The sequence below is a fragment of the Gekko japonicus genome, unplaced genomic scaffold (assembly GCF_001447785.1).
Source record: "Gekko japonicus isolate JY-2015 unplaced genomic scaffold, Gekko_japonicus_V1.1 scaffold429, whole genome shotgun sequence".
In the NCBI taxonomy this organism is placed as follows: Eukaryota; Metazoa; Chordata; class Lepidosauria; order Squamata; family Gekkonidae; genus Gekko; species Gekko japonicus.
In genome coordinates, this window is record NW_015161964.1 from 264,811 (window position 1) to 280,556 (window position 15,746).

The 15,746-nt window shown below is 46.4% G+C and overlaps 2 protein-coding genes across 2 annotated transcripts in view; one reads left to right on the forward strand and one right to left on the reverse strand.

The window, feature by feature from the left end:
• The window catches only part of LOC107126110 (neurobeachin-like), a 600,691-nt gene that overhangs the window by 204,715 nt on the left and 380,230 nt on the right, over window positions 1-15,746 (reverse strand). Inside the window, 1 exon segment of the mRNA XM_015429619.1 lies at window positions 13,811-13,947. Coding sequence (XP_015285105.1) covers window positions 13,811-13,947 — 137 coding nt within the window.
• Window positions 10,098-11,647, forward strand: LOC107126111 (protein mab-21-like 1). The gene has a single exon (XM_015429620.1). It carries the CDS (start codon window positions 10,269-10,271, stop codon window positions 11,346-11,348), a length of 1,080 nt encoding a protein of 359 aa, XP_015285106.1. The 5' UTR covers window positions 10,098-10,268; the 3' UTR covers window positions 11,349-11,647.

Here is a 15,746-nt window from a genome sequence, read left to right on the forward strand (position 1 = left end):
TATATTATATTATATTTTGGTTTATTTTAGAAAATACACATTGCAGTACAAGGCTACTTTTCCCCTTCACAATCTTGATATTGAGGTACTGCTTATTAAATTTATCGCTGGCAGCAATGAAGCTTTGAATTTGAAAAAAAAGAAGAGGCATTAATAAAAGAAGAGACATTAATAAAATAGAATCATAGAATCACAGAGTTGGAAGGGGCCATCCAGGCCATCAAGTCCAACCTCCCTGCTCAATGCAGAATCAGCCTAGAGCGTCCCTGACAAGTGTTTGTCCAGCTGCTGCTTAAAGACTGCCGGTGAGGGGGAGCTTACCACCTATCTACTCAGCTGATTCCACTGTTGCACAACTCTTACTGTAAAAAAATTTTCTTCTAATATCCAGCCGGTACCTTCCTGACCTTACAGAGAGCCATGAACACCCACCAGAAAAACACATGACCATCCCACCAAACATATACCTACTGCAGATACAACTATTAATATAAATATATCATCATAACTTTTTAAATTAACATAGTAACTCTGGGCCTGTAGGACTGTCTCTCCCCATCATTGTTAAACCGCAGCCAGCCCTTGTGTACATGGGAAGGGAAAGGGCCTTACTGCTGTCTCCTCAGTACAGAGTCAGATTGCCAAGGTGCCCAGAGGAGAGCAAGCTGCCTGTGGACAAAGGAGAATAAAACCACCACCATTGCCCCACTGAGGCCAGCTGGCTCTTTTCCTAGTGACTGCCTGGGTGCTGGGAGGAGAGTGCAGAAACTGTGGAGAAGGGTGGAGGGTTACTGCAGTGCATGGGCCTTTTACCTCCATCCCTGGCATGAGGCCCAGCTGAGGGAGACTCACAGTTTACCCATCCTCCAGTCCCTTCAGTAACAGCTATTTCAAGAAGGGAATAGGGCTGCCAAGCCGCAGCGCGGGATCCGTGCGTCTTCACAGGATCCCTGCCGCGGGGAACAGCGATACGCGTTGCACCGCCGTCGCCAGGATGTGATGCTACGCGTCGCTCTGGCAACGGGGCTGTTTGGAGCTCTAGAAGGGAACCACCTGCTGACCACAAGCCCTATCACACAATAACCTTGCCCACTTTCCTGAAATATGGGGAAGGTACCACATTGTGTGATAGTGCTTACAATCATGGAATAGAATCTTAGAGTTCAAAGGGACCTCTAGGACCATCGAGTTCCACTCAGTGCACAATGCAGGAAATTCACAGCTACCTCCCCCCACATACCCCCAGTGACCCCTGCTCCATGCCTAGAAGATGGCCAAAAAAAAAAAAGCCTCTACAGGATCCCTGGCCAAACTGGCCTGGAGAAAATTGCTTCCTGACCCCAAAGTGGCGATCAGCGTTTCCCTGGGTGTGTAAGGAAGGGCCATGAGAACTAAGCATTGATGCTACCCTGCCTGTCCTCCCTCTCATGATCTGCCCCAGTTCACAGAATCAGCATTGCTGTCAGATGGCCATCTAGCCTCTGCTTAAAAACCTCCCACCACCTCCAGAGGAAACCTGTTCTACCGAGGAACTGCTCTAACTATCAGGAAGTTCCTCCTAACGTTTAGCTGAAAACTCTTTTGATTTAATTTCACCCCATTGGTTCTGGTCTGACCTTCTAAGCCACTGATTTAAGTATTCATGAAGACCATGATGTTTATCGTTGTAAATTAGTTCTTAAAAATAGATTAGAATCTAAAGAGCCCCTTATGCATACATAAGTGTCTTGTGGTGTTTTTTTATTATTTGTTTTTGTTTTTGAAAAGCAGCTGAACCCAGTGCCAAATCACAGACTGCATTTGAAACTATTCTGTTTTAAAGCCAGTTTGTTATGTAATGTGGGGTGGGGGTCTAGCATAAACCAAATCCAGCAGTGCAGTCATGTGGAGAGTTGCTTCAACTTGGAGCAACTACATAAGATTGCACTGCAAAGCCCTTTGGGTTACTAAAACCGACTTTACAGCTAATTGGATTTTCAACCTATAAAATAGCAATTAAATAGGTGTGTAGATTTTAATAATGTTGCTGTCTATTCTATTTTTCTTATAGTATATTCTAAACTATTTACATAAAAATAAAAATACTTATGTATCACAACACAAGCCATGAATCCTACATGGTCAAAGGCCTTAGAAGGTTGTAACTCTGTTTAGGAGCACACTGTGAATTTCAGTAAAGGATTAGCAAACAGGAACAATTGCCAGTTCACACAGTAACATCCAGTTGGAAAGTGCACTGAAAGTGGATTATTTAGTATGTGTAACTGCAGGAAATTTTCAGGATATAATGGAGGTTTATAAAATTATGCATGGAAAGTGAATAGAGCTTGTTCTCCCTCTACTATGATACCAAAACTTGGGGCACTCAATGATGTTGTTGGGAAATAGGTACAGAACAGAGAAATGGAAATAATTCTTTACTTAATGAATAGTTAAATTTTGGCATTCATTGCCAGTGGACACGGTGATGGCAATGTAGATGAGTGTAGATGGCTTTAAATGGGGAGTCTGACAGATTCATTGAAGATGGCTCAATGGCTACTAGTGATGGTGAGTAAAGGAAACCTCCATATACAGAGGCAACAAACCTCTGGATACCAGAGCTAGGAAGCAGCATCATGAGAGGTTCTCATTTTCTATGCTATTTGTTGGCCCTCCACAACAACTGGCTGGCAGCTCTATGAAACAATGTGCTGGACTAGATGGACCACTGGCCTGATGCAATAGTCTCTCTCTCTCTCTGTTTTTATGTAGTTCTGAAGGCATGGAGTTGGGGGTGGGGAGTTGCATACAAAGTACTCAGGCTCATATATAGAAAGGCACATTTGAAACTTATGCCTCTCAGTACTTGTGGTATTACTCTGATTATTACACACCACTGAAAGAAAAGTCTATGTGATTCATGGACATGGTGTTCTGCTCAGCAGCACATATGCTATGGATGTGATAAATGCGTGTCAAAGCTGTCCTTTCCAGGATGCAAAATCAGTTGGTGTTTCTTCTTACTAGATATATTTAAAGCAAGGTCAAAATACATTTAAACACAAGTATTTTGCCATAAGTTGCCTGGGTTGTGAAAAGCTACCAGTTTGAATCACAGTATTCAGGGGGGGAAATGTGCACTTACATTATTTTACTAACTTGCAGTACTTTCACTAATACCAACTTCTACCAGCTCCTTTTCCCCGTTTTAAATAATACATTTTTGATATTTCATTTAGATGAAAAATTACTTTAAGCTTCCAAAGCAGTTTATCCAACACATGCTGCTTTAGTTTCAAGGTCAGTATTGAATATTTTAGTTGCCTAATCACATGCAACATGAAAGAGTAATGACAGTTCTACTGGATGACCCACTATAGATGTAGTAGATTAACAAGGAGCTAATCCCTTCTGAGTCCATAGCCCATTCTGGATTGTGGGAGAAAAAAAGAGCATTCTCAAAATAGGATTCTTAAAACACTGCTGTTGAACTTCTTAACTAAAATCTGGTATGCCAAGAATGTCTCCTATTGATGCAATTGATACAGAATTAAACTAAAATAATATGATTTTTTTCTTTTATTTGCCATCATAATGCAATCTTATTCATCTTTCAATTATTTATCTCACAATTCAATTATTCTTAAATATTGATTATTCACATGAGTGTTTGAATTAAAAGAATGTGACTACCAATGCTCCCTCTAAGCTGCAGAGTCTTGTGAGCAAAAACTCTACTTTGTGAGCTACTGGCATTAAAGTTGTGAGTGAGCAATTTGGCTACTGGATAGATTAGTTTGCTCTGGAGCCATCCTTCCTGAGCTAAGACAAAAATGTGTGAGCTGGAGGCTAGAAAATGGTGAGCTAGCTCACACTAACTCAGCTTAGAGGGAACACAGGTGACTTCTAAAGGTATATTGGGGGGGGGAAGCCAGGGTCCTTGGGCACTAAAACATGTGAATAGATTTAGAGTGGCATAAGGATTTTCTAGAGGAGGAGGAGGCGGAGGAGGAGGGGAAGATTCAATTTATATCCCGCCCTTCACTCGGAGTCTCAGAGCGACTTACAAACTCCTTTCCCTTCCCCACAACAGACACCCTGTGAGAAAGGTGGGGCTGAGAGAGCTCTTTCAAGAACAGCTCTGACAGAACTACGGCTTGCCCAAGGTCATCCAGCAACTGCATGTCAAAGAGTGGGGAACCAAACCCGGTTCTCCCAGATTAGAGTACGTGCATTTAACCACTGCACCAAACTGGTTACACTGCACTATACTACACCAAAGCCTACTTTCATCAGATTCTTGAAGTGTGTTCTCACAAACATGGATTCACAGGAGAAAAATACAAACTGTGAGATCAAAAGCCTACTAAAACCCATGAACTAATACATACATTTGGCAGTCTTTAATGTGCCACAAGAATCTGCCCCCCCCCTGCTGTAAATGTAACATGGCTAACCTTCTACAGAAATCTTAATGGTTTTTCCAGAGTCTAATACAAGAGCATCCAACATGGATGCCACTTTGAAAAGACATTGATATCTCACTTTTTTTGGTACAGGTCCATAGCTATCCTATCAAAAGGACATCATGATTCATTGGCAGTTATGCATTGTCTTTTCATACCTGAATAAACTTCCCAAGAGCACCTTAGGGACCAGCAACATTTCCCTAGAATATAAGCATCTGTAAGCTCACATTCTCAGGTATTTTTTGCATGCCTGAGTTATGAAAGTTGCAAGAGTCTTTAAATTTTAGGGACAATTCACATATGCATCCTTCTTGTAGTGGTTTCTGTTTCCCAAGTATCATTAGACTACATGATGTACCTGGGAAAAGCAGTTCTAGCTAATGCTTTTGTGTATGTGGAAATGCAGTATTTTAAAGATGCAGGAAGCGGAGGCTGGAGTAACCTCCGCCCAATGCTTCAGGAATGCAGCTTGAGGTCATTTTTTCTTCTTCTTTTCAGCTGAGCTGTGATGGTCTGTACAATTTGAATTAGAGTGGGGGCGAGGAGAGAAGGTGACAGTCAGCTTTAAGGATTTCAGCCTTTCCTTGGTCTTGGCTAGAAGTACATTTCTTGAGTACATCTCTCTGTCTGAAAGCACAGGAGAGGCAGCCATGGGGCTGCAGCAGGCGCCCCCCTACAAACTGCAATGGCAGCCAACATATTTACTTTGATGAGTTTGTCCCCCCCACACACACACACACCACAAAGCTGACTAGCACTGCTAATAAGTTTGTTAACACCTTCATGCTGGGGGAAGAATGAACAAAGTTTTTTCCAGAGAGTATGTGTAGAAAAGCTGTGAGGGGGAGTGATAACCACAACTCTATACAATATTAATGGTGTGGTTTAGACAGTGTTATTTTAAAATAGTGGCATTAGGGAATCTTCTCATTGATATTCCATTCAAGCTTATTCCAAATACCACATACCTATGCATTTATTGAAAAATACAATAGTGTATATTATCTGCAGATAAAGATTACTGTGTGTCAAAACTATAAACAAGCCTTTTAAACATGCTCTCTTTCCTTTAGTCATCTTTGAGTTTAAAAAGCCACTTAAGAAATATACAAAAAAGTCACAATCATTTACATTGGAAATACACACATATATATTTCTTTTATTAAGAAGACAATAAAATCGAACCCTCTACAAATATATGTGTATAATTTCTCTAGAGCAAAAAAAGAGACAGAAATTTATTTTGGCTGGCAAGATTATGTGTTATGAAAAGGGGGAAAACATTAGACTATTAGATACATTCAATGAACCTTCAAACCCACTCCAGCAGCAGGGATAAATAATTTCATAAACTCTACTTCATATTCTGTCTCCCTAGTGCAATAGACAGATATTAAAAATAAAACTTTAAACTCATGAATAGTGGTGTACAATATCAAAACCATATAGTAAGTAAAATGTGATAACAATATAAAGGCTTAAAAAAATTATGCTTTCTAAGAAATTGATGTAGTTCTCTTGCCATGAGGGCAGTATTAGTGAAATTTGAAAAAATGAAGTAGCTAGTTCTTAAATTACACTTATTGGAATACAGAACCCTTGTTTGCACATATTTCCAGCAAATAACTGTAGATTTCAGCAGAGGCTATAAACATAGGCTAGGTTAAGCAACAAGAAGAAATGACAACATTTAAAGAAAGCTGTTGTATCTTTGATTCCTTCACACAAGGTATGATCAATCCTAACTTGAATTAGGTGATTGCTATCGTAATTAATGTCCGCAAAACCATACTGTAAATGGAACTGGGTTAGTATAAGGGCTTGATAAAATATTCTGTTTTAAACACAGGAATAAATAACATGATAACCATCCTTAGCCATTTAAATGTATTTATTTTTACCTAATATGAGAGTGTGAAAAGCATTTTATTAACATTCATCCCAATCATAGCCTACATAAGAGAGAAACACTTTGTTTAATCTTTATTTAGTTCCATTTTGGTTCAGTGGAATTACAGTCAGCATAAATCTGTGACCATCTAATTGTCTTGGATGATTTAAAATAAATACCTCAGTCACTACACTACACAACCAAACCTGCTTTAAACATCCTTGCTACTAGGATCCACAAACAAAAAACAGAGGTTTAAATGTTTTCTACAAGGTTTGAATTTTTAAAACTAGCATGCTAAATCCTATAATTTAATTTGGAATAAGTATTCCTGACATATTTCCTTTGTTACATAGGTTTCATCAGTTTCATTTCAGCACTCTTGATTTTAACTGATTCTGTTCTAATCATTAAACAATCAGAAAGTTCAGCACTATGTGAAAAATAACCTTGTCCATGTAACTATTAAGAAAGGGAGCCAAATTGGGCTAAATCCCAACTAAATCAATGGCAGGTGCTGCATGTTTACTCAGAAACCCACTGTGTGCATCAAAATCTTAGTATTCCAGTTTATGTGGTCAGGTCTATCAACCACACCAATTGTTTTCTTCTATAAATACTGCACATTGTCAAGATACTGCATCTGTAAGGCACAACTGATAATTCAACTGCTTTTACAGCCCAGTCCTAGCCAACTTTACTCATGGATGTTAACTTGCTTAATTCTGTGCCTTCCAGTTCCAGCAACAAGGTTACAGGTAACTGCAAGGGCTGCTTTGCTGTATTGGCCACCTTCTCCTGCCTACAGAAAAAAACAGCAGTCAGGAGCGCAAGAAGGGCCAGACTTCCTTTGTCTGAAGAGTTGGCGTTTCAGTTGGCAGGGAGATTTGGGGCAGGAGCATCTTTCCGAAGAGCAGCTCGGCTTGCGACAAATTCACGTTCCATTTGAAGGTCTAGCCACGGATTCAGTCAAGGAGGCTTTTAGCTAGTGATGCTAAAAACGAAACAGATCCTCCTCCTCCACGGGGGCCAGTGTCATGGACGGGCTTCAGCTAGCAGCCCGAGCCCGAGCCCCGAGTGGGGACAGGAGCAGGAGCGCGCAAGGCCGTCCCTTCCCATTAGCGCTGTGGAGGAGGCAGGGTCAAGCCGTCGTGTCCCCGACCCCCGCCGCGACCTGAAGGGAGCTGACTGGGCCGGAGGGCGGGAGGGAAAGGGGCTCACGCGCCTCATTAAGGAGGCGGCTGCATCCAGGGGGGGGGGGGCACGAGGGCCCCTCCACCTGTGGGCGCCCCGCCGTTCTCTGGGCTGGTCTCTCCCGACTGCAACCCAAAGGTCGTCGGAAGGGCTTCCTTTCCTCCTCTAAGCACGAGCAAGGCCGCACCGGAGAGGGGCAGAGCCAGACAAGCCAGGGCAGCGGGGGGGGGGGGGGGTGTCTTGACTAGCCCAGGGAGCTGAATCAAGCTCGTCGTCTCCCCCGCCCCGGCGCTCCGTAACCCCCTCCCAGCCAGCCAGGGTCGCGCGTGTTTCCGTGCCTAGGCTCCAAAGCCTCCAGCGCGAGCGCGCCCTGCTGCCAGCCACAGTTGCCGCCCGGGACTTTTGGCGCACCAATCCACGCTCCTCGAGCAAGCAGGCCGATGAAGACCGAGACGCTTTGGAGAGCCCAACCAGACACAACAACGGCTGCCGATTTTGAACAGCCCCAACCTAAACAGTTCCCAGCTTGCGATACTAAAGATGCTACTTTTCATCAGGAAAGCGTCACTGCTAAGCAACAGCTAGACTTTTAGGGCAAAGTGATTATATCCATATAAATAGGTTTCCTTAAAGACACAATCTTGATTTTGGTACCCCGGATCTTCAGTTCAACAAATTATGCAGACACAAGTGACGTGTTTGGGATTTTCTGAAATGCATACAAGGAAAAATGTGGGGGGGGGGGGGGGGAGGAATGTTGAACCAATGGGCGTCGTTCGGAGTCCATTACATGCGCCTGAATCCCACTGAAATCAGCGGCATTTAAGTATAATGTTTAAGGGCTTAACTCTTCTCCCGGTCTTAAACGCGAAATTTGGAAGAAAGCCCCGTGGATTTCAGAAGAACGTCATTCGGAGCAAAATCTTGTCGTTCATTAATTTTAAAACTAAGATGTATATATGCTTTGTGAAGCCACCCGCGAAAAAAAAGAGAAAAAGCTCTTCTGGTTGTTTCTACATATTCGAACTGTTCTTTCGGCTCAAAGATGGAGGAGGAGGAGGAATGATTCCTTATTGCAACGTTCCGTCCAACTAAGAGCTCCCCTGACAAGATGATCTTGGTCCATTCCGGCTGCCCCGTCCTGAAAAGTCCGTATTGGCAGAGGACCTGCCGGCCAGCATGACAAGCACTTACCTCTAGCCAACCTATTCCCGGCCACCTCTCCCCACAGCCCTGTTCACAACTGTTTAAACCGGTCCTGACTGCAGATTACAATTCACGAGAAAATAAACAGCCCTTCAGCCCATTAATAAACATTTATTTTGCAAAATCAACAAATAAGTGCGTAGAATGTCTCTGTATGGTATGCACACGTGTTACATAAATAAGGTAAAGATGCAACTAAGTTAATAGCAAGAACAATTGACGCTGACCACCAGCTGCATAGCTTTCCAACCTCAATCCGAAAAACTGTCAACTCCGGTCACCGACTGAATACCTCATTCATCTGCTACTAATCTAGGAAGCCAGGTAGAAATAAGACAATATTTGCATCCAATCGATTAACACCGGCCAGATCGCCCTTCAAACTGTTTAATGGGGATGGAGGGAGGGGGGGGGGAGAAGAGAAAAATATTTTATGGCTCCGCACCAGTGACTCCCTAATACTAGACTAAGGTGGCTGACTAGAGGAAAACTTTTGCCTTGCTGTTTCCACCCGTCTATCTCGTAGCTCCAGTGGAAGCCAAGTCTTAAAGTGGGAGGTCTCCCCCTTTCTTCCCCCGAGCGTGTCTCCGGCTCCCTAGTCGAAGGATGTCTCTTAATGACACCTGCAAGTTCCCGCTTCTGCGATAAACCGGCTGCGAGCGCCTGAAGAGGTGAGTTTCCCGAAGTCCTTTCTCAACGGTAGCGCGTTTAGCGGGAGAAACTTAAGCCGAAAGATCCTGCCGGATTCCCAAACGGGTAGGCGGCCTGGCTGGTGCGTTTCTGCCATCAGACCCCAACCTTTAGTTTGCCTGTTTCTCTCTAGCTCCAAGAGAGGGATTAATTAAACGGGCTACAGCTGAAGGAGGCTGCCGTGACGAGCCCAGTGGCGATTGGCCGCCCGCCTGCCTGGCCCTGCCTTTATAATTTCCACACGAGTGCATCTGGGCTCTTATACAAACCCACAGCCAGCTTTTTCTGACATACACACACAGCGCGCGCACACACACACGTACACACACCGAGCGAGCGACACAGAGAGAGACCCAGCACTTTCCCCACCATCTGACTAAGAACCCTGCGCAGGCAGTGGCTACTGCAGGAAAAGCATAAATAAATACATACTCAGAGCCGGTGTTATTATTTTGACTGTTGGGAGCCTTGCTGTGTCTGGGTTCAAACTTTGATATATATATTTTTAAAGCTACAGCTCTCAATGCTTTTTACTGCTCACTCAAGGACTCTTTAAAAGAAGCAGGGTTTTGTTTTTTGTTTTTTTAAAAAAGACCCACAGATCTAGCAGCCAGCCAGCCAGCCAGCCAGCCGAGAAGGCATTTGAGAGAGAGCGGAGCAGCAGCAGCAGCAGCAGCAGCAAGCGGCCGCCCAGAGCCTTTCGCAAGCCTCTGGTTACGTTTCCCAGCGCCAGGCAGCCTGTTTCTCCTCTGAAGTTGGCTCCCGCCTTAGCAGCCGCATTGGATCCCACAGCCTACTGCGAGACTCCGGTCTACAATCCGGATCTCTGCCCCAACATGATCGCGGCCCAGGCGAAGCTGGTGTACCATCTGAACAAGTACTACAACGAGAAGTGCCAAGCCAGGAAAGCGGCCATCGCGAAAACTATCCGCGAAGTCTGCAAAGTGGTCTCGGACGTGCTGAAGGAAGTGGAAGTGCAGGAGCCGCGCTTCATCAGCTCGCTGAACGAGATGGACAACCGCTACGAAGGCCTGGAGGTCATCTCGCCGACCGAGTTCGAGGTGGTCCTTTATCTGAACCAGATGGGCGTCTTCAACTTCGTCGACGATGGCTCTCTGCCGGGCTGCGCCGTGCTGAAGCTGAGCGACGGGCGCAAGCGGAGCATGTCCCTCTGGGTGGAGTTCATCACGGCCTCGGGCTATCTGTCGGCCCGCAAGATCCGCTCGCGCTTCCAGACGCTGGTGGCCCAAGCCGTGGACAAATGCAGCTACAGAGACGTGGTGAAAATGGTGGCGGACACCAGCGAGGTGAAGCTGCGCATCCGGGATAGATACGTGGTGCAGATCACGCCGGCCTTCAAATGCACCGGGATCTGGCCCCGAAGCGCTGCCCACTGGCCCCTGCCCCACATCCCCTGGCCGGGTCCCAACCGCGTGGCCGAGGTCAAAGCCGAGGGCTTCAATCTCCTGTCCAAGGAGTGCCACTCGCTGGCCGGCAAGCAGAGCTCGGCCGAGAGCGACGCCTGGGTCTTGCAGTTCGCCGAAGCCGAAAACAGACTGCAGATGGGCGGCTGCCGGAAGAAATGCCTCTCGATCCTCAAAACGTTGCGGGATCGCCACCTGGAGCTGCCCGGACAACCCCTCAACAATTACCACATGAAGACTCTGGTTTCCTACGAGTGCGAGAAACATCCCCGGGAATCGGACTGGGACGAGTCTTGCCTGGGCGACCGCCTGAACGGGATTTTACTGCAGCTCATCTCCTGCCTCCAGTGCAGGCGATGCCCGCATTACTTCTTGCCCAATTTAGACCTCTTCCAGGGGAAACCTCACTCCGCCCTAGAAAACGCAGCCAAACAGACGTGGCGGCTGGCTAGGGAAATACTCACCAACCCAAAAAGTTTGGAGAAACTCTAGAGGGCAATGAACTGGCGGCCTTAAACTATTTAAAATCGCCTTTTGTGTGCGCGCGCGCGTGTGCCTGTTTTGGAGGATTCTGTTAAAGAGCGATAGGGAGAGAGCAAAGGGTCTCCATTCGAGAGTACAAACATCGCGCTACCTTAGAAGAAGAGGCCGTCCACACTCACACACACACGCAAAGCCAACAGCAAGTATTATGATCCTTGTTTGCATCACAAATTTTAAAAAAAAAACATTTGAAAAAGTGTATGATTATTACCTGGGAAAATGCAATATCGGCTGTAATTAAGCCTGATTGTGACCACTCTGCTTACCAATGGATTATAAAAAGGCTGGTATTTTTTATGTAAACCTCTATGTGAGTAAAAGCGTTTGGATACGCCATCAGAGCAACAGCTACAAAAACCGTTTCTTCCCATGTACGTTTTTAATTTGTATGGAATAATGTGATTTCACATTGTCTTTTGAAATTGTGGATGTTAGTGTTTTGTGATCTGGTGAACAGAAGTTAAATTGCCATTTTTGGATACTTCAGGACATTTTTTTCTGCTTAAGAAGATACCATTTAAAAGGTAGATTTTATCATGGTACTTTTGTTAATTGTCTTTTGAAGTGTCTGAATTTAAAAGTTTACATTTTTTTGTTTCAAATATATTGCTTGTCCTATTTCTAACATTCCATAATTATACTTGAAATGTTATTTAAATATATTCAGAAGAAATTTGGATTTTCCTTATATAATTGTGAATATTGGAATTATATATTTGAAAAAAATGCACTTGAAATACACTGGATAATTACTTTTTGTGACTTAGATTTAAATTCTGTTAATTTTATTTAATTACAAGTTAATAAATAAAGTAAAATAAATATGGTTAAGCGTTTCAGTACTCCATTCGGTTTGGTTTGATAATGCATCCTGCAAACCGGACAGGGCTGTTGGATTATGGATATATCTTTATATCTGCAGCCCTTTGCTGCCTCCTGTTAGTTTTCTATTCTTAAAATAATCTTAAAAACAACTCCTTGTAACATATGCGAAATATGGGGTCCTGGAAGCCATCACCAACTGTCACAGTCCAGTGTGTGGTAATTTACCTAGTAACATTTTTACAACCATCAGAAAATAAATCTTTTCAAAGATGTACTGGACCAGGTTCAGGCGCCTCTCCAGTTTAGAAACCAAGCTGGAGCCCCCTCTGTCAAAAAAGTCCAGCTCCTTAATGAAGTTAACACTTCAGGAGTAGGAAAGAAAAACTGCAAACTTTATAGGTTCAGAGGATCAAGTTAACTGCCCTAAGGTGAAGGGCGCCTTTACCTCCGCCCCAAACGTCACTGGCCTTGCGATAAGGCAGCTACTACCCATGGTGTTTGGAAACGGGAGGGCAAGCGCCTGGCCCTGGGGATGCTCAGCCAGAACCAGCGGGCCTCTTCCACTACTCATGCTCCACTTCTGCCCCATTCACAGCAGCACAGGGTTCCTTCGGGATGCAGACCCCTCGCAGCCAAAAGGCACATGTGCTGGCAAACGCAGAGAGGAACCAGCCAAGGCCGGGAGTAGGAATGAGATTTGGCAGGTAATGTGAAACTTCAGCGGCCTTCAAAAACTCTGCCCATACAAGGCTTGCTTAAGCAAAATCCTCACTTATTGCCATGTTGCCAACTCATTGTTGTCTAAAAATCCAGGATGACACACAACACATTTCGATCATCCATTCAAGAATGACAGGCCGGCAACGAGCAGATCGCCTCCACAGAAACGACCCCCAATTACTGACAATCCTCACCGGTTAAGGCTGCATTAAAATCACATGAACGTAATTGTGAGATATAACCAGTTTCCCCCTCACATTTCTGAGGACTGCGAACTCCACGATAGGATCACAATCGGTGTGCTTTATTTGCCAAAGGTGCCCGTTCCAAAGGAGAGGGTGCGATTCCTATTGCTATTAAAGCCCTCTCTGCGCCCCGCCTCTTCCTCCACGGCCTGCTGGGGAGCTCTGCCGGTTTCGCCACCCCCGAGAAGGCTGGCTGCGGCTCCCATAGGGCGTCCGGGTGCAAGATTCACCCCTCAGAATCTGAGGCCCTTGATCAGGGAGCGCTTCTGTTCCGCGGCACTCGGCAGGGAAGCCCGGGCAGCGTCTGCCGGAGGAGACTGAAGCGTGGGCCTCCCGCTACCTCCAGGGATTTCTAAGCAATTGGCTTAACTGCTAAAGCTGCCCACGTTCATACAAAGGCCTTGGGGGTTGGGGGGAATTGTCAGAGAGCAAGCGCTGGAGTCAGAGCGGATTTTACATCATTAACGCGTTGGGGTTTTTTTTTAATAAAACAGAAACTGCTCAGAGGAACGGGGGGGGGGGGGGGAGGACAGGGGAGGGACGGGGGGCTGGTTTTTTTGCATCCTCCCCTCCCCTGCCGTAGCAACCCCCGCCCACCCCTCCTCCGGGCCCAGGACTCACTTTCGGGTCGATCTTCTTGAAAGCCGGATCATCCTCGTCCACCTCGAAGTAGATCTCGGTGGTGGTGATGGAAAGGGTCCCCTTGGCCACCACGACCGGGGCGATGAGCTGAGCCGGCGTGCTAAGGACCACGGGGCCTGCAAGACAAGAACGGCGGAGTCAGGATCCGGCAACCTTGGGCAGTGGCCGGAGGGCGGCCGGGAGGGCTTGGCTTTCTCCCCGCCCTCGGCGACCCCTGAACCAAACCCTCCGCCCGGACTTCTGGAAGGCACAGCCAAGAGCCCGGAACCCGAACGGGTGGTGTGTCCAGGCATAGCCAGCCCCAAGGGCGCGGAAGTTCTGCACGGATCGACTTTAATTCAAAGCTGCAAAGCGGTTCACAACACATCTCAGACAAAACCAGCCCACCACTTGCCGTTGAAAATGTTCCTCTCCAGCTACCTGGGCAGCCCGAGTCCAAGCCAGGGAGGTTTACCTTGTTCCCAGTAGTTTGACCGGGGCTCAGTTCGACCCAGTATCACTGGATCTAAGTGTACGGCAAGTCCTAAGTATGGGCACCTTGGAAATGACCAGGACTGAGCAATATATTGGCTAGCCACAAGGTATAGATAGGGGCTCTGGGGCAAGTGATGCTCTGTCTTCTTGGTGCTTGGGGGGGGGGTCAACAGTGGGAAGGCTTCTAATGTCCTGGCCCCACTGGTGGACCTCCTGATGGCACCTCCTGATGGCCACTGTGTGACACAGAGTGTTGGACTGGATGGGCCTTTGGCCTGATCCAACATTGGCGTCTCTTATGTTCTGTATCGAATGGTCAAATAACATACTGCAAATACCACGTCGGGAATCGGGATGTCCCGTTATGCAGGCCGTTGGGATTTTCACAGCGCAAGCCTACGCACAGATCCCTCCCAGCCCCAGAGCAGGACTGCACGGCTGATGCCGCCGATCCCCCACAACCTCAAGCCTTCTAGGGAGCCCTCGATGCCCCGGGAGCGCTGGGCAGTCTGCTCACGTTCCTTGTAAATCCTTCCTGCGCCTCACCAACTGTTTTGGTTCCCAAGAAAGCATTTTGCTTCCTTGCAAAGTCAGTCTCTTTCCCCCTCCGCCACCCGGTCTCTAATACCAGGTCTCCGAGAGCATGATTATTGCAGGGGAAACAAAAAATTAAAGAGCGAGCCTCGGTGTGTTTACTCAGGGCCAGTCCGACTCAGTACAGCCGGGTCCATTCACGAGTGAATTTGCATAGAATCACAGCACAAGCACACCCACTTGCAAGTAAACCTTGGAAATCAATATGATTTATTACTAATAAAGGGACGGCGCCAAGTAGCGTGATGTTTAGGATCGGGCTGAACACATTCAAATGAACGAAAACTAACGGGATTTCTAGAGCCAGGCATCGTGGCTCTGAATCCTTGAAAGAAAGGCCATATACGCTGATCATGGTCCGTTTTAGAAACCGGAAAGAAAGGCACTTCAGTCGCCCCGTTTATAAAGCCCACTGGGCCCGTTTGTTCCTTGGTATAGGGAGGGGGAGGATCTGATTTCGGGTCCGCCGACAGTTCTCTGGGTCTCTCGTGCAAGAGCGCGCCCGGCTGTGCAGCCTGTCGATTACTAAACTTCACTCACTTAACTCGCCTCAGCCTGTCTGCTTGCCTGACGGGCGGTTCAGGCTGTGTTCCGGCGGGGGCTTCCCTCTCAGGCGAGCAGCAGCAGCCACGGCAGGCACCGCCGCTCGCCTCTTTGCGCGGCCCAAAGCAACGCGCGGCTTGCCAGGCCGCCTTTGACAGCTTTCAAGCAAGCCCACCAGGGGCTGGATAATATTGATACAAACTCTATTTTCTTTCATTTTCTTGTTGTTCCCTTGCCTAATAGGCCCGCCTGGCCTCTTGACCCCAGTCAGCTGATCGGCATCACATGCGCCGGGCTGGCCCGG

What these genes read in the sequence shown, in the direction of transcription:
- LOC107126111 (XM_015429620.1), top strand. Translation starts at nt 10,269, where the DNA reads ATGATCGCGGCCCAGGCGAAGCTGGTGTACCATCTGAACAAGTACTAC.